Genomic DNA, 27,651 nt, shown 5'->3' on the forward strand with positions numbered 1-27,651 from the left:
TTCAGCGTTTTTCAAACTTTTTTGCCCGGAACCCATTTTTATCAACCGGCAATCCTTGGCGACCTACGCCGCCCAAACATCAAGACCCATCATATCCACTTACCTTTAATGTGACAGGTGAGCCTGCTTGGTCTTCACGATCTCACTTGCTTTGACATTGAATGTTACATTTCTAAGGACTTCAGCTGATGATTTAAGTTCTCGCTGCATCCATTAAAAAAAAAATCTAGAGGTTTGTCCTCGAATTCGCCATGTTTAGTCTTGAAATATCTTTGAGGTTTTAAGGGTTTTAAACTTTCATTTGCCAGTACTTCCCTACATATATCACACACAAATTTTACATCCTAGTTTGCAGTGGCAAAATTAATAAACCCATACCTCATGGAATCATCTTTCTGCTGCTTTGTTCCTGTTTTCAGTTTCTCCTTAATGGGTTGTTCCCCAGAGGCCCTAGAGTTCACACCAGCATTCCTGACAGCTACAAAGTGAAGCAATTTTTCCTCACACCCAGAGCATGTGGCCTCAGTGTACGGAGCGCGTGACCTACTCTCTGCCGCCGCTTCTGGAGAGAAGACTCCTTCGATTGTTTTAAAGAATCTGCTCCTGGTCAACGGGTTGACATCAGGAGGAGGCGTTCTGCCTTGCTAGGCTCTGGGCCTGTGTACTGCTGAGGAGGCACGAACTCGCGGGATGGCTGGCGTTCTGAAAGTAAGTCGTGGCCGGCACATTTTAAAGCCGGTGATGGCCATTGGGCACTTCTTCCCATGATTGAGAACGCCACGGCCGATGACCTTGCGACCCTGACTTTGAAAATGATGCTCAACCTCCGCCCAATAAGAAACCAAAGATGGGTGTCTGAAGATCTCTAACTGCCCTCTCTCCCATTCCCTGCGCGTTGAATCCAAACAAGATGGTACAAACCTATGATTCCTACAGATCCGTGCCAACTGCACCAAAGTGACTAATTTAAAATGTGCCTAAATTGGTTCCAAATTCTCAAAGAGGCTATTACCTGGGCTCCACGACCATCACACTGGAGAGAATGGGAGAGAAGCAGAGCCTTCAATGAGAGAAGAGCCCTCAAGCTTATTCCTGCACTTGAAGCCTCCTCCACGCCCCCATATAGAGCCCTGATCCTTAAACCACCCCCGTATCTTGGCCGGGATTCTCCCCTACCCGGTAGGGCGGGGGGTCCCGGCGTAGCGGAGTGGCGCCAACCACTCCGGCGTCGGGCCTCCCCAAAGGTGCGGAGACGCCAACGGCCTTTGATGCCCGCCGCCCGGCGTCGGGGCTGGCCGAAAGGCCTTCGCCGGTTCGCGCATGCGCCGGTGCATCAGCGGCCGCTGACATCACCACCGGCGCATGCGCGGTAGGGGGGTCTTTTCCACCTCTGCCATGGTGGGGGCCGTGGCGGCGGCGGAAGAAAAAGAGTGCCCCCACGGCACTGGCCCGCCTGCCGATAGGTGGGCCCCGATCGTGGGCCAGGCCACCGTGAGGGCACCCCCCCGGGGTCCGATCGCCTCGCGGGGGGCACGCCGATCCACGCAGGGGGCACACCAATCGGTGCGGCGTGATTCCCGCTCCCGCCGATTCCGGGTGGCGGAGAATTCTGGCCATGGCGGGGGCGGGATTTACGCCGGCCCCGGGCAATTCCCCGACCCTGCGGAGGGTCGGAGAATTCCGCCCATCAGCGTTTTCACCGGTAAAAACACAGGAAATGAGGTAGTGCCAGCCTCCTTGACTGTATCCTTCTGCAAAAAAGCCCTACATACCTGAGGGGCCTTGCCTGTCCAAATAAAAGTAGATATTAAATTATTGACCCTAACAAAGAAAGACAGGGAGACACTGAAACAAAAACAAAAATCTGGACTCCACAGGCTGTGAGTAGTGTATGATCCTTCTCTTCCCCTCCCCCACTATTACGTTTTCCTGGAAAAGGTACTGCTGACATTCAACATATTGAACCCAATCTTCGGAGTTGGGACCAAATGGCTTTAATTTGCCACAAAGAGACATTTTGGTGACTTGCTGGTTGTAGACTGGCTTGATTTGGATTATTTGAACGTGAGGTCTGGTTCCTCTTTCGCACGGCGATTCGAAGGCGCTTCCGATGATCCTCAGTCAATGTGATTTATGAGTGATTGTTGAACACCAGACTGTTTATTAGGATAATATAACCATATACAGAGTGCTAGGATGTGCCACTGACTTCTACAGCTCCAGGATCGATTCTGCTCAAGAAACCCGCGCTCACCCCCGGGATCCACGCACCACATGACCTTTCGAAACCTTGCCCCTTCAAAGGGGCCTGCTACTACAAACGGGGTAAAAGCCCATCAGGCTCATGAAGACCAGTTTGATGTGCCAATCCAGTCATGAGCTCCTCACTATCTCGCTCAATCCATTCTGCACAATTAAAACTGAATCGGATGCTTTTGAAACTCTTAATCTGGATGAGAAAGCTCTCCAGCCACACTCTGTAACAATCCACAAAATCTGGCCATTAACAAGAGAATCCTTTCCAGTCACTCACTCTTTGTTTTCAACACAATCTTCCAGCACTGAGTTCTTGCCAAAACCCACCAGGATCAGCCTTGCCCTCTTGGTACTGAAGCTCAGAACCTGCAGGGGCGCGATTCTCCGCCCCCCACGACGGGTCGGAGAATAGCGGGAGGGCCTTCCCAACATTTTTCCCGACCTCCCGCTATTCTCCCCCGCCCCCCCCACCCCACTGCCGCCCCACGACACGAATCGCTGCTCGCCGTTTTTTTACGGCGAGCAGCGATTCTCCCCTATCCGATGGGCCAATTTCCCAGTCCTTTACGGCCGTTTTCACGAACTCCAACACACCTGCTCTCACAGTTCGTGAAAACGGCCGCAAAGTGCCGTTCTCGAGAACCATGGCACCGATTGGTACTGCCGCACCATGGCCGTGCCAAGGGTGGCATGGGCCCGCGATCGGTGCCCACCGATCGTGGGCAGCGGGTCCGAACATCGCGCACTCTTTCTTCCTCCGCTGCCCCGCTGGATCAGTCCGCGGGGCGGCTGAGGGGCATGACGGCCCGCCCATGCACGGGTTTGACGCATATGCGTGATGACGTCATCCGCGCATGTGCAGGTTGGAGCCGTCCAATCCGCGCATGCGCGGCTGACGTCATCGTGCGCGTCAGCCGCCGTTACCCTTGGCACGCGGTCTTAGCGAAGTTCGCTAAGCCTGCGATGCCGAGGTTCACGGGGCCCCGCTGCTAGCCCCGACCGGGGAGCAGAATCGGGTCCCGGGAGGGGGCGCGGAGGCTGCCGTGAAACACGGCCAGTTTCATGGCAGCCTTCACGACTCTCCGCATTTGCGGAGAATCGCGCCCCTGGTTTCTGTACTGTTAAACCCAAGACTCCACCCGTGAAAGTCCAAATTTCTCCGCCAACTCCTCAAGGTTTGCAAATCGAACCTCCAAGAACAAATCCTGCATCACAGCAAACTCCTTTCCCTCTCATCCCCTGAACCTAGATCAGCTTCTCCAGCCAGCGCCTCAGTATGTCTGCGGGATCTTATGGAAATTTTGTATCTTGAGAAAGTTAAGCTCATCGTGAGGGGTGTAATCGAAGGGCTCTACCGAAGATGGCAGCCGTTTATTTTGTACTTCAAAGAGTTGGTCTCCGTCCATTAAAGGGGTGGGGTGGTGGAGGCAGGCGGGAGGAGGGGTTGGCGGGATTCCTGTTTGGCTTTTTAGTGGGGGCAGGGTTCGGAGGATGTTTGTTATTAATGTTTATTGTTTTTGTTATGTATAAAACTGAAAAAGTTGAATAAAAATATTTTTTTTAAAACGAGGGACACATGGACACTTTCTCATCGCACAGTCCAAGCTGGCACAAAACAAATATGAGAGAGCCCAGTCGGGGGAAGGGATAGCAGAGAACACTGTCCTCATGGAATTCAAGGAGGCTGCAGCCGAGCTTGCAGCGGAGGACAGGGATCGCATTAGACCCTGCACTCCATGGTCCGACACCCTGCTGGGCACCATGGGGATGAGGCACTTAGACCTCACTCCAGATTCCCCATCTCCTGCGGGAGTCAGACCGAGGCCCTCTGATAACCACAGGGGGATAAACATCAATCAGACACTGCCACCCTGGGAACCTCAAAGGTGTGTAGCCACTCAGAGTTTCCTCCACCTGTGTCCACGCCCACTCCAGCAGTGCAGGCCACCAAGGGCACTTCTGCCGCTGAGCAAGAGGCCCTTATCAGACTAGAGCCTTCCAAGCCTTGGGCCACCAGAGAACGTCCGCCAGTGTCTTCACAGGCATCAGAACATATTAGTCAGCAGGTTGCCTCCATCTCTGCAGCGAATGCTGGGGCTGTACCAGGTGTGGTGGTCGCGTTAGGAAAGTTATACATTTTTATGTCACCTCTGATTCATAGATGTGCTATCGCTGTAAATAAATTGCACTTAATGAAGCTCATTGGATGGGTAGGTGAATGTTCTGATCAACTGAAAGTGCTTTGATTTTGCTCCTTGGAATCCTCTTAGCTCAAGGTTCAGCCTTTCTCACACTCAGTCGGAGTGCCCCATTTTAACATTGACATTCATGTGATGTGTTGTCAGGGAGATGCGTGTAAATCTTTATTAAGAGTGTAAGGTGGGTACCTGAGACCTGGGAGTGACTGAGGATGTAGGAGTTGTGGCAACTTCCAGGGTACAGTGCACACATGTGCAAGAGGTGCTTACAATGGTCACCCAGCAGTTGCATGTTGATGGAAAGGTAGTTCTTGCAGTTAATACACATTAGGGGCTAATGCCAGGGAACCCGAATAGCCACATGAGTGCAGTCTATTGTACCCTGGGAAGCCTGAGATAGCAGCAAAGCCAGTGAGCCTGGCTATCTTTATCCAGAGTAAACTTGATCAAAGTCCCCTGCACTCCCCAACTCCGGGCACAGTACTGATTAAAATTCAGTGAAGCAGGATGATCAATGAGTCCAGCAGCACAATGCTGTCCATCAAAACAAGCTCGGCATAGAGTTGGAGGACACAAACTAATCTGCCCCAGCTGAGTGTCGTTCAGTGGGTGAGGAGTAGCGCAGCGCTATGGCAGATAGGCTATGTATGTTACACTCACCTCAAAGTTCCGAGCGAGCTGAGGTCCGCCTTGTGCATGCCACAATGACGTTTGACGATTTCCCACTGGCGTGGCCCATGATGGGAAGGCACGAGCAAGCAGCTGTTGAGTATTCATAAAATGCAAATGAATGCAAATGGAATTCAGGCCACCAGACAGCGAGAAGACTGGTCTGCCATTAATCCATCACTGGGAGAACTACAAACTGTTTTTACGTTGGTGGGTTTCCAACTCTTCTGCTCTCCCTAGATTCTCCGCTTCGCCCGCCACCAAACCTATTGCGGATTGGACAGAGAATTCTGCCCTAGGTGTTTAAATCAGTGATTATCTGAACGAGCTGAGCTAGGCTATGAAAGAGATCACAGTGGAAAAAGGTGAGGGATGAGGATTGCAGTAAAGATAAGAGCAGGTCAGAGACTGGGAACCCTGTGGCAAGTAACTCCCCTCCTAACCCCCCAAAGCCTGTCCACCTACAAGATAGGCGTAAATTGGAATATTCTCCAATTGCCTGGATGAGTGCAGCTGCAACAACACTCAAGAAGCCCGACACCATCCAGGATAAAGCATCCCACAAGATCTACAAAATGTAGCGCAACAACTCACCAAGGCTTCTCCGACAGCACCTTCCAAACCCGTGATCTCTACTACTCTGAAGAACCAGGGCAGTAGGAAACTGGGAACACCATCACTTGCAAGTTCCCCTCCAAGCCACTTACCACACTGACTTTGAAATATATCAGCGTTCCCTCACTGTCACTGGGTCAAGATCCTGGAACTCCTTCCCTAACAGCACTGTGGGTGTACCTACACCACAAGGACTGCAGGGGTTCGAGAAGGCAGCTCCCCGCCAGCTTCTCAAGGACAGTTAGGGATGGGGAATAAATGCTGTTGGAGCCAGCGAAGCCCACATTCCATGAAGAAATACAAAGAGAAAAAGAAAACTGAGACCTAATTCAGCTCAACGTGGGACTAAACTTTTGCAGCTCACGTTCCTCTTTTAATTCACTCATTTGCTGATAAAAGGGGCACACAATGAGAAAGGAATTCCAATTTATTCTGCAGCAAACTACATTTGAAGAGTACTCAACGGGACATGACTTTATGATGTATTACTTAGCATTATATCTAGCTGCACCACATGAACCATTGATGGGGCTGGGGACTCAAAATTAAGTTTTCCATTTCAGAGCACGCATCGTCCCACACTCTCAAACTCAGTAGAGTACCAGCTCAAATAAACCCACCTCAAAGGATGTGGTAAGAGAGCAGAGGGTGCACCGAGCTATTTGCACATTGGAAATGAGCAGGTCTGACATCAAAGATGCAGATACTGAGCCGCTTTTAAAAAAATAAACATCTTATTGAGGTTTTTTTTGCCACTGTAACAGCAGCAATATAAACAATGTACATGAAATATAAACATAGTGCAAATATCACCTCCCTCCCCAACAGGCCCCATTAATTAACCCCCTAATCTACGCTAACCTAACCCCCCCCCCCTCGACGATTAATTCTCCACGAAGAAGTCAATGAATGGTTGCCACCTCTGGGCAACCCTAACAGTGACCCTCTCAAGGCGAACTTAAATTTCTCCAAACAGAGAAAGCCTGCCATGTCTGAAAGCCAGGTCTCCAACTTTGGGGGCCTTGAGTCCCTCCAAGCTAGTAATATCCGTCTCTGGGCTACCAGGGAAGCAAAGGCCAGAACGTCTGCCTCTTTCTCCTCCTGGATTCCTGTGACACCCCGAAAATCGCTACCGCTGGGCTCAATGCCACCCTTGTATTTAATACCTTGGACATGACATCACCAAACCCATGCCAAAATCCCCTCAGCTTTGGACATGCCCAGAACATGTGGACATGGTTCGCTGGTCCTCCCGCACATTTTGCGCACCTGTCTTCTACCCCAAAGAATCTGCTCATCCGGGCCACTGTCATGTGAGCCCGGTGAACGACCTTGAATTGAATCAGGCTGAGTCTGGCACAAGTTGCGGTCGCATTGACTCTACTCAACACGTCCGCTCCAAGGCCCTCCTCTATCTCTCCCCCCAGCTCCTTCTCCCACTTTCGCTTCAGCTCCTCGGTCTGCGTCTCCTCTTACCCCATAAGTTCCTTGTAAATGTCAGAAACACTCCTTTCACCTATCCATCCTCTGGAAACTACCCTGTCCTGAATCCCCCTTAGCGGCAGGGGTGGGAAGGTTGATACCTGTCTACACAGAAAGTCCCACACCTACAGATATCGAAATTTGTTCCCCCCCCCCCCCCCCCAGCAATGCAAACTTCTCCTCCAGCGCCCTCATACTCGGAAAGCTCCCCTCTATAAACAAGTCCCCCATCCTCTCAATCCCTGCTCTCTGCTATATTCGGAACCCCCCGTCCATCCTCCCCGGGGCAAACCGGTGATTATTGCAGATTGGGGTCCAGGCCAATGCTACTGAGCTGCTTTTTAGGAGTCAATCTCACGCATCTGTGGAGAATCCAGATAGATTTTAAATTTTCTGAGTTTCAATGGTCACTGCAACTATTGAACACTGTCCCGAGCAATTTCCAACAGATACTGCTTCGTTAAGTATGTTCAAGGCTGAGATGGACAGAATTTTCCTCAGTCGGGGAATCGATAGTTATGGGGGCAAAGCAAGTAAGTGGAGTTGAGGATTCTCACATCAGATCAGTCATGGTCTCATTGAAAGGCGGAACAGACTTGATGGGCTGAATTGCCTACTTCTGCTCCTACATCGTATGGTTGGGTGTGGCCTGCCCATTGCTCACTGTGACGTGGAATCTAAACAACACTTCATCACAGAGTGTAAGGTAGCTCCAGAAATATCTACAACACTCGGTGCCAATGAGACAGTGCAAACCACCTTACTGAATACATAAAAGCTGCAATAGAGGCCTTTGACTCCATGACTCAACAGGTAATCCTGGTTTCCTCGGACAGCTTCATAGAGGGGCTTCAGCTACCTCATCGGGAGACTGGTTAGCTCAGTTGGTTAGGGTGTGGTTCAGAATAACAAAAGCGTGGTTTTTAGTCCCATTCCCGCTGAGATACACTTGGGAGTTGCATCACTTTCCCGCCCCTGAGAGTGAAAGGCAAAGGCAGGATCAAGAATACAGCTCAGGATAAAGGAAGGAGCTGCCTTTGGGCAGAGCACACATGGCATGACAATCTCATCGTTACCATGGAGAGGAGCCGTGGGCTTGGTGAGACTGTACCTTTTAAAGCAAGAGGCATGAATGAAGCATGGATTTTGGTGCTTCCTTTTAGGATGACAACTCTCAGACTCTCCCATCCACCTGTCCTTAGCTGACGCGGGAGGAAGCAGGTCCTCATAGCTGCTGAGGTGGTGCAGCCAGGTGTCCATGATCAGAAAGGTTGAGTCAAAAGGGGCTATTTTTTGCTCCAGTAGAAACAGGAAGAGTTGGGAAATGCTCAAAACATCTGGAGGCATCTGGACAGAGAGAAGCAGAGGTCAGTGACTCTTTGTTTGAACTGAAGATTGTGTACCTGAAGTGTTTCAATGGAACATCCCAACGACAGCGGCGGGAGCGGTGAATACCGACGCCGGCAAACAGCGCATCGTCTGCCGCTGCCATGAAACACATGGCTGGGAGTCCGGAGAATCCCCCCACCCCCTCCCCGCTCTCGGCTGCAATGTAAGATTGGAGATTGAAGAGGCACTGAATCAGGACCAAACTGGAAGTTTCTTTGAACCCGGAATGAGCACTTACTTGCTGATCGAAAGATTTGAGCCAATAGCTCTGGAGGGCATTTGGCTTTGCTTTGTTCATTGACGTTTGCAATTGCTTTAAACATCCAGCTCTGATGCAAAGCCAATCCATACACGTTTCATGTTTTGCTTAGACATGAGCAGAAGGGTAGATAAACAGGCCTTATAGTTACTTCATCTTGTTCCTTTGATTTGTCCTTGTTCCACTCACCAGACTTGCCTCCTGCGGACCAATGGCATCTATTTCTGGCTAATTATATTCATGTTGATTAAACACTGTCAAAAGAATCTCCCCAATATCTAAAGTAATCAACAAAAACTTTTTTAAAAAGTGGGTCCAACTTTACAGTTTACACGCTGCCATCTCTAAACTGTTGCATTCCAGCAGTAACTCACCATCTCCTCTACATTAGGTCAGAAAGTATATTGTACATCCATTAATCCCTGGGATTACAAATACAGATAGAGATGCAAGGGGTTCATGCTCCTGTTTCCTTTTACTTGTGCTCCTTGGCTTTAGGGTTTTATACAGGGCAATGTACGGAGAAACGGGTTTGGGTTCAACCAGAAACTTATTGATAAAACACTCCCAACGGCCTAACTAGCGTAAATAACACTATACAACACTTAATTGGTCAGCCTGATTTAATTCCCTCCACAACTTATTTATTAAAACATTTTTTTTTAGAGTACCCAATTCTTTTTGTTTTCCAATTAAGGGGCAATTTAGCATGGTCAGTTCATCTACTCTGCACATTTCTGGGTTGTGGGGGCGAGACCCAAGCAGACACGGGGAGAATGTGCAAACTCCACACGAACAGTGACCCAGAGCCAGGATCGAACCTGGGACCTCAGCAAGGTGAGGTAGCAGTGCTAACCACTGCACCACTGTGCCGCCCTTCCCTCCACAATTTAACCTTGACTTGCCCATAAACGTATTTTTAAAACCCCATGACTTATTAAAAAACCTCTACTGAAAAAAACCCACAATAAAAAATCCCAACCTTGTGCCCACAATCATCCTCAATTCAACCCTTTAGAATTTGATTGTTACCCTTACATGATCTTAAACCTCTGCCCCAATATCTGTCGGATTTGATTGATAAATTACAACTCCCCACATGGTTGGTCCTTCCAGCAAAGATTGTAGGTCCGTGAGTCAGGTTGACCGTTCCTGACCCCCTTTCTTGACCACAGTCCAAAACCTTCAGGCCAATATCACCACAATATGGCTGAAAACACCAACAATCCCCAACATGGTTGGTCTGCCCGTTGAAAGTCCGCATGAGTCAAGGTGAACAGCCCTGACTCTCCTTCAGCTGCACAGCCAGAGCCCACGGTCTTGACCTTTTATTACAATCCTTATCGGAAATATCAAAAACACATTTCCCGAAGACATTGCGCTGAATAGTGGACATATTTACTAAAGTCATCCTGCCGGATGGTTAGTGCTTAGCAGCCTTTGCATCTCCATAGTCTGTTACATGCCTTGGTCCATACCGACCATTCATCGTTGGTGTTGTTTCCACAACCAAAACAATGGACCTATACAGGTGAGACAGCCCTGGCTCCCTGTCTGATAGGTATGTGACAAGTTCTATTTCTTCTGAATCATTGTTGTTTGTATGATAGCTGTTGTCTGGGGCCATTTGTTATGATTGGCTCCCCAGCTTCCTTAACTGGGTTGTCCGATGGCAGCCATTTTGTGTCATTGTTGTGAAGATGACCTTCATAGCATCGGTTCGGTTTGGATCTTGGAATGCTTTGAAAGCTAGCGGTGGACAGTACAGCTTGCTTCTGTGTGTATTTCATGTTGCGTCTGTGGTTTTTTTTTTTCATAAAGCCCGGCTGGAGGGGATTCTAATCCTACAGAGGTTCATGGGTTCGAGCACAAATAAATCTAGGCTGACACTCCAGTGCAGTGCTGAGGGAGTGCTGCATAGTCAGGGATGCCGTCTTTTCGAAGTGATGCTACACTAAGGTCCCATCTGCTCTCTCAGGTGGTTTGAAAGACCCGATGACACCTGAGGAGGGCGGGTTCTCCCCAGTGCCAGAGCCAATCAACAGCACAAAGAAAATACAGATTATCTGCACATTATCACATCGCTAATTGTGGGAGTTGCTGCGTATAAATTGGCTGCCACGTTTCCGACATTACAACAGTGACTACACTTCACAAATACTTCTTTGGCTGTCGGGTTCTTCGAGATATCCCGTGGTTGTGAAAAATGCAAAATATTTGCAAGTCTGTCTTTTTTCCCCCCTTTTTCTTTGCTTCAACAGGCTTTGGAGCCTAGAGCCTCTTCCAAGAGTTTGTGCTGAGTCTACAAACCCATCCGCAATCACTGAATTACATTTTCCTGCACTTCAAGATCTGTAAAGCAAAACAAAAAGCAGTTTTTCTTGTACAGTTGCCATGACAATTCACAATTAAGCCTCTGGGGGCCCTCAAGATTTGATTGCTAGAGAAACGCATTCATTGACATCTGTTTAAGACTCACAGCTGTAACATCTGGCATACATAACAGAGCCTAGACTGCTGGCAAACCTCAACCTCTATTAACATGCAAGACAAATATGCTTTGCACATGGACAGTGCTGAGTTTGTTGTTTAATCAGCGGTTTCAATTGGAGAGGTTGTGCGCAAACCACTTAATGTGAAGCAGTACATAGAAGGCAAAGAATAACATACAATCTAAACCGAGTTGTCCCTTCCCTCAAAACATCAATACAGTTTGTAGGATGGAGTGTAAACAAATTAGAGGACTAGCCAACAAAATAATTCCTGTTGTGATATTATTGTTCCCCTTTGGGAGAGCTGAGAGCATGGTAGAGCACCAATAAACAACAAACACTCCATAGTCCAACCTTTTTGACTTTGGTTCAATTTTGCCCATTTAAAAATATTACGCCGTTCCATTCTAGGAGACCTGGCCCTTGCAGGGGTCCAGTGCTGCAGGAGCTGGCATTGACGCATGCTGGGTCCAGTGCTGCAGGAGCTGGCATTGACGCATGCTGGGTCCAGTGCTGCAGGAGCTGGCATTGACGCATGCTGGGTCCAGTCCTGTAGAAGCTGGCATTGAAACTTAAAACCATAGAATTCCTACATTGCAGAAGGAAGCCATTCAGCCCATCGAGTCTGCACCAATTCTCTTCAAGAGCACTCTACATCGCCCCACTCCCCGCCCTATCCCAGTAACCTCATAACCCCACCTAACCTGCACGACTTTGGACTGTGGGAGGGAACCGGAGCACCCGGAGGAAACCCTCGCAGACACGGGGCGACAAAAACAGAAAACTAAACAATCTCAGCAGGTCTGACAGCATCTGTGGGGAGGAGCTAACGTTTCGAGTCTTGATGACTCTTCGTCAAATCTGATTTTTTTGTCAAAACTCTTTATCAAAGAGTCAAACGCGGGGAGGATGTGCAAACTCCACACAGACGGTCACCCAGGTCGGAATCGAACCCGGGTCCCTGGCGTTGTGAGGCAGCAGTGCTAAGGTTCCTGTTTCACAGTTTCCTTTGCCAGAGCAGCAGGTCTTCAATTGGAAGCCAAGCTGCTAATGCTCAGCAGGTCATTGCATCACAACTGAGCCCCTCCCATCGAGACAGCTGCACAAGTCCACTTCCCAGCAGGAGTTTGGGTGAACTTTTCCTTTCTTAACCCAGGGAGCCTAAGTCCAGCAGTCACACTGGCTAATTTAACAGAGGGAAAGGACAGACCCTTCCAATTCTATGTGGATCATTCACCAATTGAGCCACTCGGCGACTCTTTATAATGACTGACTGACTGAGTTGAGCAAGTAAAACCTGGTTTCATTTTTTTATTTTGTAAAACCATTTCAATAACTTTGACTTTCTCTCCTTTGTGTTCTTTTGTGTCACTCTTTGGGCAAAGTTAGTTACCGGGATTTACCAACTAAGGAATCCACCAAACTGCTTGTTTGGTCCACCCTATTTAAATTAGAGTGTGTGTGTATATGTATATTTGCACGAATGCGTGCATGTTTGTATATATGTCTGTGAATGTGTGTACATATTTGCACGCACACAAACATAAATGTTTGTTTGTATCCATACTTGTAATTGTATAAACTTCTAGAGAGATAAGTAAGTAAAGTTCCCATAGTCCCAGATGACCATAGGCTGCTTTCCCCTTTGAGGGGGAGAGCTGACTGGTGGTGATTTAACCTAAGGGTCACCACACCTCAGGCGAGGGGCAAGGTGGAGAAGGCAGGGCCTTGATGAATAACCTCGGTCAGAGCAGGAAGAGTTACAAGAAGTATTCAGCACAGAAACAGACCATTTGGTCCAATAGATTATTCTGCATTATGCTCCACATAGGTCTCCTCCCACCCCTCTTCCTCTAACCCTATTAGAATATCTTCTATTCCTTCCTCACTCATTAACTCCTTAAATCCATCCAGACTATTCATCGCAACTGCTCCTTGTGGGAGGGAGTTCCACCATTCTCTGGAGAATTCTCACCATTCTCTGGATAAAGAACTTTCACTTGAATTTCCTATTGGATTTATTAGCGACAATTTTATGTTTACAAATATAGAGTCATAGAGGGTATACGTGAACAAATTGTGTGTCTCCATGTATGTTTATGTGTGTGAATCAGCATGCACATCATATGTAAGAGAGTTTGTATGTGTCTTATGCCTGAATATGTCTGTGTGACTGATGGAATATGAGTTTCTGTGCATGTGTGTGTCTGTGCCTGTATAAGTAGGTGTGCATGTGTGAGAATAAGTGTTTGTACATGAGAGTAATCGTGTATCTGTATAGGAGTGAATAATGAGTATTATATGTGTGTATTTGCGTGCCTGTATATATGAGTGTATATCTGTGTGTTTGTAGATATGAGCGTGTATGTCTGTATGTATGAATGCAAGTGGCTGTATGTGTGAGAATGTTTGAGTGTTTATATATCTGTATGTATATTTTATTTGTGTGTGTGTGCTCACATGAGTATATCTGTACATGTGTGTGAATATGTCTGTGAGTGTGCCTGTATATATGGGGCGGGATTCTCCGGCTCCCAGCTGTGTGTTTCTTGGCAGCGTGCCGTTCACTGGCACCGGGATTCTCTCTTCCCACCACTTGTCAATGGAATTTCCCATTGAAGTCATCCCACACTGTCGGGAACCCAGCGGGTGGGGGTGTGCCACCAGCCAGAGAGTTCTGGCCATGTACGTGCCTGTACCTGATTGTGAGTATAAATGAGTGTATGCAAACAAATGCATGTAAACATGAGTAATAATAATAATCTTTATTATTGTCACAAGTAGACTAATATTAAGTCTGCAATAAAGTTACTGTGAAAATCCCCTAGTCGCCTCACTCCGGCGCCTGTTCGGGTACACTGAGGGAGAATTCAGAATGCCCAGTTCACCTAACAGCACATCTTTTGGGACTTGTGGGGGGAAACCGGAGCACCCGGAGGAAACCCACGCAAACACAGGGAGAACATGCAGACTCCTCACAGTGACCGAAGCCGGGACCCTGGCGTTGTGAAGCAACAGTGCTAACCACTATGCTACCATGCCGCATGTACATGAATGTGTGTACAAGTGTGAATGTACATGACCGTGAATGTACGAGTGCGCCTGTATTGATTGTGTGTACGAGAGTGTACATGACTGTGAGTAAACATGCGTGCACGTGTACGTGAGCATGTTTATTGTGCCCAGGTTTCTCTCACAATCAAAAATGAGGAATCACACAACCATCACCTGTTTAATGTTCTAGCTTCTTACCCTTTGCATCATATTCCACATTCTTCAAAAACAGGCCATCAGGCGGGGCGATAATGTTGTGTGGGTAGGCCCTGGAATCCCGCATCTCTAACAGATCCGCTATATGTCGGGGCATTAGCTTGCCCTGTCCAACAGCAACCAGAGCACCTGTCATTCTCCTCACCTGGAACAAAAGCATGCTTTTAAAAAACTCCTTCTCCCATGACAAGGTTTCACAGCTTAAGGACTCTACCGCAGTGGAGCATTATTAGTTCCACTTTCTTTTATTGGTCAGATATTTCTTCTTTTGTCTGCAGCCTGTGCTCTTCCAGAAACTATTTTTGCCAGTCAAGGCAGCAGGCCTGCTCTTATGCTTCTTTCAGTCCTGTTCTGTAACCAGCCACCAGACAGCAACTGAGAGCAGCCCACGGTAACCCAACATCCCAATCAAGGATCCAAGAACAGACGTTACACCAATATCTAAATGGAACAGTAAACCACATGCCATCCAGTGACAGTCTGAAAACAGTATTCTCCCTTAACCCTTTCATGTAAGGAGTTCTCTGCCCAGTCCTAGTTTCTAATTATCATCTGTGAAAGTTAACACAAATGGAAATTAAGGTGGCAAAACACAAAATGACGGTCATGATGTACTTGTTGGAGTTTAGAAGGATGAGGGGGGATCTTATTGAAACTTACAAGATACTGAGTGGCCTGGATAGAGTGGATGTGGAGAGGATGTTTCCACTAGTAGAAGAAACTAGAAACCAAGGGCAGAGCCTCAGACTGAAAGGACGATCGTTTAATAGTGAGAGGAGGAGGAATTTCTTCAGTCAGAGGGTGGTGAATCTGGGAACTCTGCTGCAGAAGACTGTGGAGGCTAAATCACTGAGTGTCTTTAAGACAGAGACAGGTTCAGATTAATAAGGGGATCAGGGTTATGGGGATAAGCCAGGAGAATGGGGATGAGAAACATATCAGCCATGATTGAATGGCAGAGCAGACTCGATGGGCCGTATGGCCTAATTCTGCTCCTATGTCTTGTGGTTTTATGATAATCCTCATAAATTGTACAAACGATAGTATTTTTTTGTAAATCTTGCAGCCCACAATGCTGCAGCAAAGGTGTTCATGGGATTAATCTGCAGCTGCCTGGTTTTGGTTGACAGTACGATATTTGCAATGCTTGTACAGTGGTTTGTGTGAATGAACCTTGAATCTCAATAGCAGGAAATACAGTTCTGCTCTAGCGTCACTTGACGCAAGTCGAACAATTAAGCCCACTGGCTTTGTACAGTCACATCCTTCTGTCACCAATTTCTCTGAATGGAGGAAACCTCAACCACAAGAGTCAGTTGTATTGGCTAAAACAACTACTTCAATAACGTGCATTTAAAGAGCAGCTATTAATGAAAGCAACCAATTCAAGGTGCTTCACAAGGAGTGTGCTCAAACAAACGTGAGCCCTGAGGAAATGTTAGGATCTAAAGCTTGGTCAAAGGAGTTGGTATTTAACGATCGTCTGAAAAGAGGAAAAGAGAAGTGAGAAGCAAGAGGCCAGAATCAGAAGAATTCTCAGAGGCCGGTAGGACTGAGGAAGGTTGCAGAGAGAGAGGGAAGGCGATGATGGGATTTGAAAACAAGATTGACCATTTTGGATGAGTTTTGGATGAGTTCAAGTTAATGCAAGGTAGAAGATTGGAAGCCAGCCAGGAGAGTGTTAAAATGGTCAACTCTAGAGGTCATAATGGGATAGATGAGTTGAGGCTTGGCTTGAGTAAGGCAATGCAATGGAGTTGGAAGTCGGCCGTCTTGGTGATGACACTTGTGGTTGGAAGCTTATTTCAGGGCCAGATACAACACCAAACAATCTGGTTCAACTGCAGATAGCTCAGTGGGCTAGATTGCTGGTATGTGATGCAGAACAAAGCCAGCAGCGCGGGTTCAATTCCCGTACAGGCTTACCCGAACAGGCGCCGGATGTGGTGACTAGGGGCGTTTCACAGTAACTTCATACTTGTGACAATAAAAGGTTATCATTATTAGATCGTGGCTAGGGAGAGAATTGTAGTCATTGACTAAGGATGTGGCAAGGACCAAAGGCTTCGGTCTTGATCAGCAATGATACATCAGCAGATAAACAATGTCAGAATAGTGTCTTGTGTTGACTGAACTGTGAAACCACAATGTTTACACACTGATCACAACGGGCCTGCCGAGTCTCTTCCATTTCTTTTCTCAGAAGTGTTTGGTGACAAAGAAGTCACCAATTTCAAGCAAATAAGTAGGGGGTTCATAAGATCCTGAACATAGATCAATGCGCATGGGCTTATTCAATGGAAATGTTAGCAAGCAGTGCAGACTTGATGGGCCGAATGGCCTCCTTCTGCATTATTATTGCTCAAAGGTACCTTCCTGTGGATGCCTCAGTAGAACAGCAATGGAGCAGGGCAGCATTCAGGTTTGAGCCATCTGGAATCAAGCATGTTGCGATGAGGTGGGGCGGGGAGCAGAAGTCTAGCACTGTATTCCCAACGGGAATTCTGAGGATGTGAAAGGCACTATTCAAATACAAAAGCCGGAATTCTGCAAGTAGGTTTCGCACTGGCGGCACTTTGACAGACACGTAAGAGTGGGCAGAGTGGGAATCTGGGCAAACGCAGCAACTGAGTTTGCCACTGGATGGTCCAATACCAATAAAGACATACATTTTGAAATTTAAAAAATAAATTTAGAGTATCCAATTAGATTTTTTGTTTCAAATAAGGGGGGCAATTAGCTTGGCCAATTCACCTGCCCTGCACATCTTTGGGTTGTGGGGGGTGAGACCTAAGCAGACACAGGGGGTATATGCAAACTCCACAGGGACAGTGACCCGGGGCTGGGGCCAAACCTGGGTCCTCGGTGGCGTGAGGCAGCAGTGCTAACCACTGTGCCACCACGCTGCCCAGAAATGACATAAATGACCAGTTATTTTGATGAGAACATAAGAATTAGATTTAGACAATATGGTGGCCAAGCTTGCTTTGTCAGTCAATAGGATCATAGCTGGTCTTTGATTTGAAATCTACTTCCCGCATACTCCCCATTTTCCTTGATTCCCACTCCCCATTTTCCTTGATTCGCTGAGGGGCCAAAAGTCAGTCTGTCCCAGCCTTAAATATATCCAATGATAAATGCCAAAAAACCCTCTGGGGTAAAGAATTCCAAAGTTTCTCAACCCGTGTGTGAAGAAATTTCTTGTCATCTCAGTCCCAAATCATCGACCCCTTATCCTGAGATTGTGCCCCTGTGTTCTAGATTCCCCAGCCAGAGGAAACCCGAGCCCCTCCAAAAGTGTGAAGGTTTCGATGGGACCACCTTCCATTCTTACAAATGCCAGAGAATATCGGCCTAGTTTCCTCAGCCTCTCTTCCCAGGCACAGTAATAAGTCTTACAACACCAGGTTAAAGTCCAACAGGTTTGTTTCGAATCACTAGCTTTCGGAGCGCAGCTCCTTCCTCAGGTGACTTTAATCTGGTGTTGTAAGACTTCTTACAGTGCCCACCCCAGTCCAACGCCGGCATCTCCAGATCATCTCGGCCCAGCGACCAATCTGGTGAACCTTTGCTGTATCCGCTCCAATGCAACATATCCTTTCTTAGCTATGGGGATCAGAACTGCACACCACACTCTAGGTGTAGTCTCGCCGAAGTCCTGTGCAGTTGCAGCAAGACCTCACTGCTCTCCTTCACCAAAATGTAGAGTGTTTAATAAAATGATGTTTAATAAATGTATTTGCCCTGTGTGCTCAGTCAAACTCCCAGGTACAGCCACCAGAGGTCTCTGTGAGCTTTCTGTCATGGGTTTTGTGTCTTGATGGGTGAATGCGTTTGGTTTGCCATTGATCACAGTGTACGTTAAACACTGTCCACAGTCACCATCACCTAACACAGGGAACATGACAGGGAAGGTCTGGACACTTCACAGCACTTGCTACTCGCTGCAGTTAATGCACCATTGGAGGTGCTGCTCGGTTTCTACAGGATTAAAGTTGCTGGCCTAAAGGTTTATTTACTTGTTAGGGACCCCAGTCCCTCAGCTAAGCCACCTGAATTTGGATGGATTCGGAGTGAGTCACAGAGAAGTTGCTGCAGCTAAGGCGTGTGGCAAAAGGTGACAGGTCGAACCAAGGCATATATAACTTAATCAATTTCCTTCATATTGAGGTACAGCAACTGCCTAGAACCTAGTTTTTGCAACCATCCACAACACATTCCAACATGCTGTCTGATATCTGTTGAGCTGTACTCCTGCTTTTGCACCATGCTGGGTAACTCCAGCGTGAACCCTCCTCCCCTGAACGACATTTTCAGCTTTACCATTTCCTCTGACCTCAAAAGGAATTCCTCTCTGGCTTTCCTCTTTCATGCCAAACAATGCTTTTCCTCTCAGCATTAAAGCCGTGAAGCCCCAGTCTGTTTAAGGATTGACCATATGTGCAGCGTGGCTCTTTGAGCATCTCACTGCTCTCCTTGGCTGGTCTGGCCGGCACTTTCTCACCTCCAGCCTTCCCCACAGAGTTGGTCTTACGGCCAGGAATTTAGCCTGCCTGATCACAGAGGTGAACTGCCACTTACCTTACTGTGAGATATATCGCAGCATATTGTGTATACACTGGGAAGCACTGGTGAACAGCAGAATGCTAGCTCCCCAACAGTAGTCAGACTGTCTACAGTAAATCCAGTCATTCAGGTTAAAATAGCAGAAATGACCCAAAACTAAAACCACTGCACTCCTACTAACTCAGATTGTAAGTGAAATAACTAGTGAGAGCTGAGCCATCAGGAGCAGCACGAGTCCAGTTTTGATCCCTGGCCTAGGCTGTCTTACTTGATCACATACAAGGACTCATTATGATGCTACAATTGGTCTCAATATTATCGGGTGGCACAGTAGCACAGTGGGTAGCACTGTTGCTTCACAGCTCCAGGGTCCCAGGTTCGATTCCCGCTTGGGTCACAGTCTGTGCAGAGTCTGCACGTTCTCCCTGTGTCTGCGTGGATTTCCCCCGGGTGCTCCGGTTTCTTCCCACAAGTCCCGAAAGACGCGAGTAGGTAATTTGGACATTCTGAATTCTCCCTCTGTGTACCCGAACAAGCGCTGGAATGTGGCGACTAGGAGCTTTTCACTGTAACTTAATTGCAGTGTTAATGTAAGCCTACTTGTGACAATAAAGATTATTAGAATTATTGAATGGCTACAGCACAGGAGGTCTGTTGGCTGTACTGTCTGTACTGACTCTCCGTAAGAGTCACTCAGCTAGGCCCTCTCCACAGCCTTTTCCCTATAGACCTGCAAATCTTTTACTCTCCACATAATTCTTCAATTCCCCACTGAAAGCCCAATTGAATCTGCCTCCACAATATTCTCAGGCGGTGCATTCCTGATCCTGGACACTCTTGCTTAGGAATGTTTTTCCTCATGTCGCCTCTGGTTCTTTTGCCAATCACCCTAAATCAGTGCGGCCTATAGTTCTCAACTCTTCCCTCGATGGAAACTGCTATGCCCAGACCCCTCATGACTTTGAACACCTCTATCAAATCTCCTCAGAACCTTCTCTTCTCTGAGGAGAACATGCCCAATCCCGCCAGGTGACTGAAGTCCCTCATTCCCATCTCGGCTGTAATGGGAAAAACCAGCCTGGGCTCCCACTTGTGATCTTTTCTTAATCCCTGCTGGAAGGCTGGTTTCTGTTGTGAAACATCCGAGCAAATTACTATCTCGGTGAAGTATCGGGGGGCATGCTGAACGTCATTGCCGAATCAATGGCCAGTCCTCTCAGAAGAACAGGGGGAAAATGGTTGGCTGAGGGAATTAAGACCTTGTTCACAGACACTTCTCAAACTGCCACAAAATACCAGCCCATTGATCTGTGCTCTTTATGTCATGGCACCTACTATTTATCCATCTACTCAAGTCCAAAGATGTACAGGTTAGGTGGATTGGCCATGCTAAATTGCCCCTTAGTGTTCAAAGGTTAAGTGGGTTACGGGGATAGGATGGGGTATTGGGTCGAGGCAGGCTCTTTTGGAGTGGCGGTGCTCAATGGGCTGAATGGCCACCTTCTGTACAGTAGGGATTCTATGATTCTGTGATTCAATGCCAGTGGTTGACACCACGGACCCAACACACAACCCACTCCCACCCAGCAGAACATTCTTTATCACTGCATATTTTCTGAAATACAGTGCCAGAATCTGCAGAAAACCTTGTGATTTCACAGCTAACACACTTTATGCCAGTGATAAAGCACATGGGTCGTCAGGTGGCTCAGTGGGGTAGGGTCCCTACCTCTGAGCCAGACGATGCAGGTTTGTGTCCCACTCCAGGTCTTGATGGGCCAAGGAAGTTGTTTTTGTAATGCAATCAACCCATGCTAATGGCAGGCAGGAAGAGCAGGAGAGATTCCTGGTCAGCCAGGTGATGGAAAGAATGTTGGATCCTCTATCTATTTGTAGCCCCACATTATTATATGCATTTAAAGAGCATGTTGCGACAGAAACTGGGACTTCCTGGGAGGCCGGCGTGGATCAGATCGGGGTTGGTTCCTGTTTTGGCTTAGTTTGGTTTGGGACCTGTCTGGGTTAAAGGCAAAAGAGTGGGCCTGGCTGAGCAGCTCGTACAGAGAGTCAGTCTGGACAGAACAGGCTGAAAGGCCTCTTTCGATGATGTAGCCATTCTCTAATTGTATGGTAACACCAAGACCAATTATAGCACCACAATGACCATCGCAATTGATCAAGGAAGGCAGCACATGCCAGGGATCAAAATTAGAATCTCCTACCTGGGGCAGAGGCCATGGCGATGTGGGTCTGACCTGGCTTCGGGTAGGGAACTGCAGAAGACGATAAAGTCCATCTGTGTCCAGTCTTTCTGTGGGTGTTTTGTTCAGTTTTGTCAGTGACCTTTCCCCATTTCCAGATGCTTTGCTGTGTTACAGCTGCATTGTTTGATCGCACTTTTAAATTAATAGGAAGTAGTATGGAGATAGGGCTGAGACTGTTTACAGTTTCAGGCAACTGAAGCTCATCGGCATCACTGTGGAAAGAACAGCCTCAAGTAAAATCTGGCTGAACACTAATTGGGGTCATGTCCCCCCAAAACAGCTTGAGAATTTTTAAGGAAGTTACTAAGCCAGGGGATGAAGATCAGTTGGATGACATTGTGAACCTGGTCATTCGAAAGTCCTTTAATAAGGTGCCACACAATCGGCCGGGTCGTGTGGGATTGGCAGGCAGCTCCTGGACTGAATCAGGAGCTGGTTGAAAACTCAAACCCTTCATCAGAAGGTTGATGTTGTTGGCAGCATGGGGACCTTACATACTGGGGCAACGATCGGTGTCAGGCCCATTGCTCTGTCCTTTATCAATGATAAAGGAATAAAGGCAGCGTGAGGACTATGTGGTGGATAACACAAAGATTTATATGGTTGATTGGATCTTGGATGCTAAAACTAGATTACAAGTAGATCTAGATTCACTGGGGCGATGGACTCGTTAGTGGCAGATGTGATTTAACACAGATAAATATAGCAACATGCACATGAGTAGAGCTGACGTCAAACACTGCACGCTCCCTGCCAACAAATGTATCACTCCAAACTCCTGCTGACACTCTTGTGCAGTACTGGGGTCTGCTGCACTGTTGGTTGTGCTGTCGCCCAGATTAAAGGTTAAATCAGGAACCTGACTGCTCATCTGAATATTAAGTGACCTCGATTCAAAGAGGAACAGGGAGTTTGATTTTTATGCCGACAGACTGAGAATGGGTGGTAATCAGTGCGTCCTGGTCCAACATTCAACCCTCAGCCAACATGAAGAACCAAATTAACTGGTCAATTATCTTATTACTGGTTGTGTGATTTTCTGTGTGTGAAAAACAATGGCGGAGTTTGTCTAGCTGTCAACATTCATTACACTCCAGAAAGTGCTTAATTGTACGTGAAGCAGATTGTTTCTGGGAACTGTGATAAAATGTTATGTAAATACAAGTCTTTCCAAATATGGCTAATATCACTTGTTATCAACATGACGCTAAATTCTACTGATATCTTCTGGTTTGTGAAGGCAGGAATATTGCAAAATACATTGGAGAGTATTGCAATCATAGCTGAGATATTGACCGCAATTCTCCCGATCGGAGACAAAGTGCTCCTGGCAGCAGGAAACCCGGAGTGTTTCCTGCTTGCGCGAGCAGCAAACTCGACGTGCCATCCAATGGCATTGAGAAAATCTTTTACCTAGGATCAGGGTTTCTGTGCCCTTCAATGGCAAATCGGGGTTTTCGCTTGACCTGAGAGGTACGGACCTAATCTCTCTGACAGGTCTCGCTCCTCAGAGATCGGGGCACCATTTGTAAAGGGCACAATGATGTCAGAATACTGCTGCAATGCCCCTCCTAGACAGCTGGCAAAGCCCCCCCCCCCCCATCCCAATCCCTGGCCAGGGTCCCCTCAGCACCTGGTTCCTCCTTTCAGACGCCATCCCTTGGCAGTGCCAACCCTATAAGTCAGGGTGGCACAGTGGGTAGCACTGCTGCCTCACGGTGCGAGGACCCGGGTTCAATCCTGGCCGTGTTTAAATAATAATTTTTTCAAAACTGAGTGGAGTGCGAGTGCATTCAACTGTGTGAGTGCAGTGAGTGCAAGTGTGTGTTAAACTGTGTGTGAGTGGAGTGAGGGTGTGTTAAACCAGTGTTCTTGGGGGCAGCACGGTAGCATAGTGGTTAGCATCAATGCTTCACAGCTCCAGGGTCCCAGGTTCGGTTCCCGGCTGGGTCACTGTCTGTGCGGAGTCTGCACGTCCTCCCCGTGTGTGCGTGGGTTTCCTCCGGGTGCTCCGGTTTCCTCCCACAGTCCACAGATGTGTGGGTTAGGTGGATTGGCCATGCTAAATTGCCCGTAGTGTCCTAAAAAGTAAGGTTAAGGGGGAGTTGTTGGGTTACGGGTATAGGGTGGATACGTGAGTTTGAGTAGGGTGATCATTGCTCGGCACAACATCGAGGGCCGAAGGGCCTGTTCTGTGCTGTACTGTTCTAATTTCACTGACCATTGCCTTTTAAAATCATTTTGATTGACAGGTCCAGGCAGCTTCAAAGGGAGGATTAAAGTTGTTTATTTATACAGCTCTACAAGGGTCCATGAGCTCTCAGATTCTTCCTCTTTTGAACAGCAAGAGGCTGCCTCTTTGATTCCTAGAAAGAGCAGGTACGAGGGAAGGACCCAGACGGATTATTGCAGCAAGAGATGGGATAAGGAATTGTACAAATGCAGATAAATTTAGTTCTTTGAGATTAAAAAAAAACTCATTATTACATTTTAGTATTGCTGAAAAAAGCAGGCATGTTATCGAAGCTTTTAATTTTTACACCCCTCAAGATGGAATCAATTATCTACCAAATATTAAAAGGAACAACAAACTTACATTGCATGAAAGTTACCTTGCATGACTGATTATTATTTTTATTCAGCAATATTTCAGGCTGCTTGCAATCCGCACTCACCTGTTTGTAGAGGAAGGACCTGCTCCTGAAGGTCAGCTCCCAGAATTCCAGGTGGCTAAGGTCAAGTGAGACAAAAAAGCGTGTCAGTTTTTCAACTCAGGATATCAATAAGTAATATTGTCTGAACTTCGAACTCTTGATAAATGTACTTGAGACAAGCTTAGCAATTTGATGTCCATATCCTGCTGGGCCAGTTGGTGCCTTGGCTATTTTTGAGAATGTTTTATCAACCTCTTTGGCTTGTAAGATTGCCATCTTGAAATTAAGGCTTCAATCACCGGGGCAATCCCAGTGCCTCACTGCACTGACATTAATTTGCAGTTCTATAGAGTTCATAACGTAATCACAAAACACTTCACAGGATTCATTTCCAATCAAAATTTGGAACCAAGCCAAAACTTGGGTCAAAAGAGTATCTTAAAGGTGGGAAAAGAAGAGGTGCAGACTTTTAAGGGTGGAATTCCAGAGCTGAGGGTTCAGGCTACAGAAGACACAGCCACCAACGATGGCTTGATTCAAATTGAGATAACTGATGAAGTAGGAGTTAGAGGAGATCTTGGAGAATTGTCGGGCCGGTCATAGATAGGGAGAGGCGAGGCCATGGACGGATTTAAAAACAAGAGGGAGAATTTTTAAATTGAGGCATTGCTGGACCAGCATTTATACCCATCCTCAAATTGGGAACAAGCTAAGATGAAAATAAGATGGACTTAAATACAAGTTATCCTGATGCAACTTGCTTACAAATGATAAAGGTGGCTTAACACACCTCCGAAGAGATTGTTAAAATAGATATCCCCTTCAGTAATGTATTTTATTTTAAAATGTTAATTTATGCATGCAAGTTCCATCATGGAACATCTTTGGAATCAATGCTCAGAATTAACTAGTAAAACGTCAGCTGGATGAGTGTTGTTGGGATATCGTTGGTATAGTCTCCTGGGACTTGTTCTAATTACCTTTGGAGTTCAGAGAAAAAAACTTTCAGAAATTTTTCTCTACCTGAATTGATCATGAGTTTTTTAAAAATCTGTTCCCTTCCCTCTCGGTGGAGATTCTGTGGTTGGGGAACATAATGAAGCTGAGCTGTAACATTACTGGTCGGCAGGCTTGATCGAGCAGCTGATCTCTTCATGTCTTCGTTGGTATGCAATGCTGTGCGGTTTGTGATTCCCCTCGTAGTGGCTTCACATTCCTGGCTGAAGGAGAGGATAGAAGGGCATGGGCCCTCTCCTTCCCAACACCCACTGTGCTTTATAACCATCAACTGAAGTTAGTGCTGCACCTTAAAAAGGTTCAAAGTATGACGTGGGGCTGGACAGGGAGATTGTATTTGGAGTTCTCATCGTGGTGTCTTTGCTTCCTCGTAAAAATTTACTGAAAAGATCATTCCTTGATCTCCACATCATAAGACAAAGGAGACTTAAGAGCAGCTTGGTAAGCTTCTCACAGAGGTTTACTGAGAGATAGGAGTACTCGGACTCACAAGCTGGCAGGCTCACACGGAACGCTAGGCCTCAGTGACTGGCATTCCAGGCAGGGAATAATTTGTGACACAGCGATGGGAGAATGGTGGGGGGTTGGGGGGGGAGAGATTTGGGATGGAAGACAGCAGGAATGATTGGATTCAACAGCCGCTTGTACTGATTAGCTAGTCTGCTTCATCGATGGGCTAAGCCATGAGGAAGCAGATATCCAGAAAAACAATGGTGATGTTTCTGGGCCTGTGCATTTTCTTCTAACTCCCAAAATTATTCGCAACCGGGCAGCACAGTGGCGCAGTGGTTAGCCAGGTTCGATCCCAGCTCTGGGTCACTGTCCGTGTGGAGTTTGCACATTCTCCCCGTGCGTGCGTGGGTTTCGCCACCACAACCCAAAGATGTGCAGGGTATGTGGATTGGCCACGCTAAATTGCCCCTTAATTGGAAAAAATGAAGTGGGTACACTAAAGTTTTTTTTTTAATTATTCGCAACTGCATATGTGTGACCTTGGATTTTTGTTCTGTATCAAATACGTCAAGAGCTCATTTCTCACCACACAGGGTCTGGCAGAGCGTGCCATAACCACTAAGAACAACAGAATATATGCCAGAAAGGGAAGTCAGATTATGGGCTGGTCTGAGCCGCTGCCTTCAAAATACTGTACGGGCTTTGAGGATAAAGGAGGAGAAACAATTGTACATATAAACCAGTGGGCTAACAGAAGCTTCATGTCTACTCCCCCTTCAAAATGCAGGCAGAAAGCTGTATATAGTCTGAAATCACACCAACACAGTTTTTCGTCCCTCACGTGCGAATCATGTCAAAACAAAGTTGAGTAAAATGCCGCATTTTGCACTGCCCAAAACTGAACAGGCAGCTTAAATTCTGATTCGAAAGACAATGCTGTAAGATGTCAGATTTCTGGTTTATCGTTTTTATTTTGAAAAGGAAAGTCATTTCTAAGCACAACATTCCAAAAACTGCACAGTTCGGATGCAGATCAAGTCCTTGGTAACACTCATAACACACAAAGCAAAACACTGAACTGAGCAGGCTTTCACTGGGGAGCTGTGATCTGGAGAAGCTGCGTGGAATCGGTGAAAGATGTCCAAAGACAGGGAGGGCCTTTTCTCCAGATTCTGCCTTCGTTTCTGCAATCAATTGCTTTATTCCACAGGACGCTGCTGTACAGGAAGCTGCTCCTCCCCAAGGACCCAAAACGCTGCTTATTTGCTGTTCGCAGCTCCTGTGCGTCTGACTGAGGGGCTTTGCTTCCTGTCCCTGCCAACTATGAGTGTTTTATCAGACTACTTGTGCCTAGCCAAGGCGATTAGCCCTGCGTTAGAAGGCCAAATGGTGCATGGAATGGGAGGCAAATGTCAGCATTTGTGTCTTGCTGGAAAAAAGTGCCACTTTTCCCCTGAGCTACTTAGGGGGGGAAAAACCTGTGTTCCTTCTTGAAAAAAAATAAAGGGATTGAAAATAAATATATTTCCTGCTGTTCTGCCTTAATTTTAATTATAGGCAATAAAATAGGATTCTGCAGCTCCCTCAGCTTTTAGCTGTACTGTCTTGTGTGGAGTTCAGCAATTAGACCAGAAGAACCCATATTCTTGATCAGTCATAATCATAGCTAAGACAGGGGTGGGCCACTGGTCCTGGTGTTTTGTGGTAAGTATTCAATCAGCGCAGAGTAACTTGGCCCGGTTTGGAAAATGCCCATGTGGAGGAAGGCAGGGCTTGGATGTGGCAGCAATGCCATTCCATCATGGAATAACGCATCATAAATTCTTACATAAGAAATGAAATGAAATTAAAATTGAAATGAAAATCGCTTATTGTCACAAGTAGGCTTCAAATGAAGTTACTGTGAAAGGCCCCTAGTCGCCACATTCCGGCGCCTGTTCGGGGAGGCTGCTACGGGAATTGAACCGTGCTGCTGGCCTGCCTTCAAAGCCAGCGATTTAGTCCTGTGCTAAACAGCCCCTTAAGGCCAGCGACTCAGGTGAGCGAACCGGAATGAGTTACAAACCA

The 27,651-nt window shown here is 47.1% G+C and overlaps 1 protein-coding gene across 3 annotated transcripts in view; it reads right to left on the reverse strand.

Moving 5' to 3' along the window:
• Positions 1 to 9,621: 9,621 nt before the first annotated feature.
• Positions 9,622 to 27,651, reverse strand: part of pusl1 (pseudouridine synthase like 1) — a 101,613-nt gene continuing 83,583 nt past the window's right edge. For 2 of the 3 annotated variants that reach the window (XM_038773456.1, XM_038773455.1), the window contains exons 6-8: positions 24,136 to 24,190; positions 14,613 to 14,775; positions 9,622 to 11,220 (exon numbers count right to left, since the gene is read on the reverse strand). In XM_038773456.1, the coding sequence (XP_038629384.1) occupies positions 11,189 to 11,220; positions 14,613 to 14,775; positions 24,136 to 24,190 (250 nt within the window). In that variant the 3' untranslated portion in view covers positions 9,622 to 11,188. The remainder of the gene's footprint in view (positions 11,221 to 14,612; positions 14,776 to 24,135; positions 24,191 to 27,651) is intronic. The other variant, XM_038773457.1, reaches the window with a different exon arrangement.

This window comes from Scyliorhinus canicula, chromosome 16, assembly GCF_902713615.1.
Source record: "Scyliorhinus canicula chromosome 16, sScyCan1.1, whole genome shotgun sequence".
Taxonomy (NCBI): domain Eukaryota; kingdom Metazoa; phylum Chordata; class Chondrichthyes; order Carcharhiniformes; family Scyliorhinidae; genus Scyliorhinus; species Scyliorhinus canicula.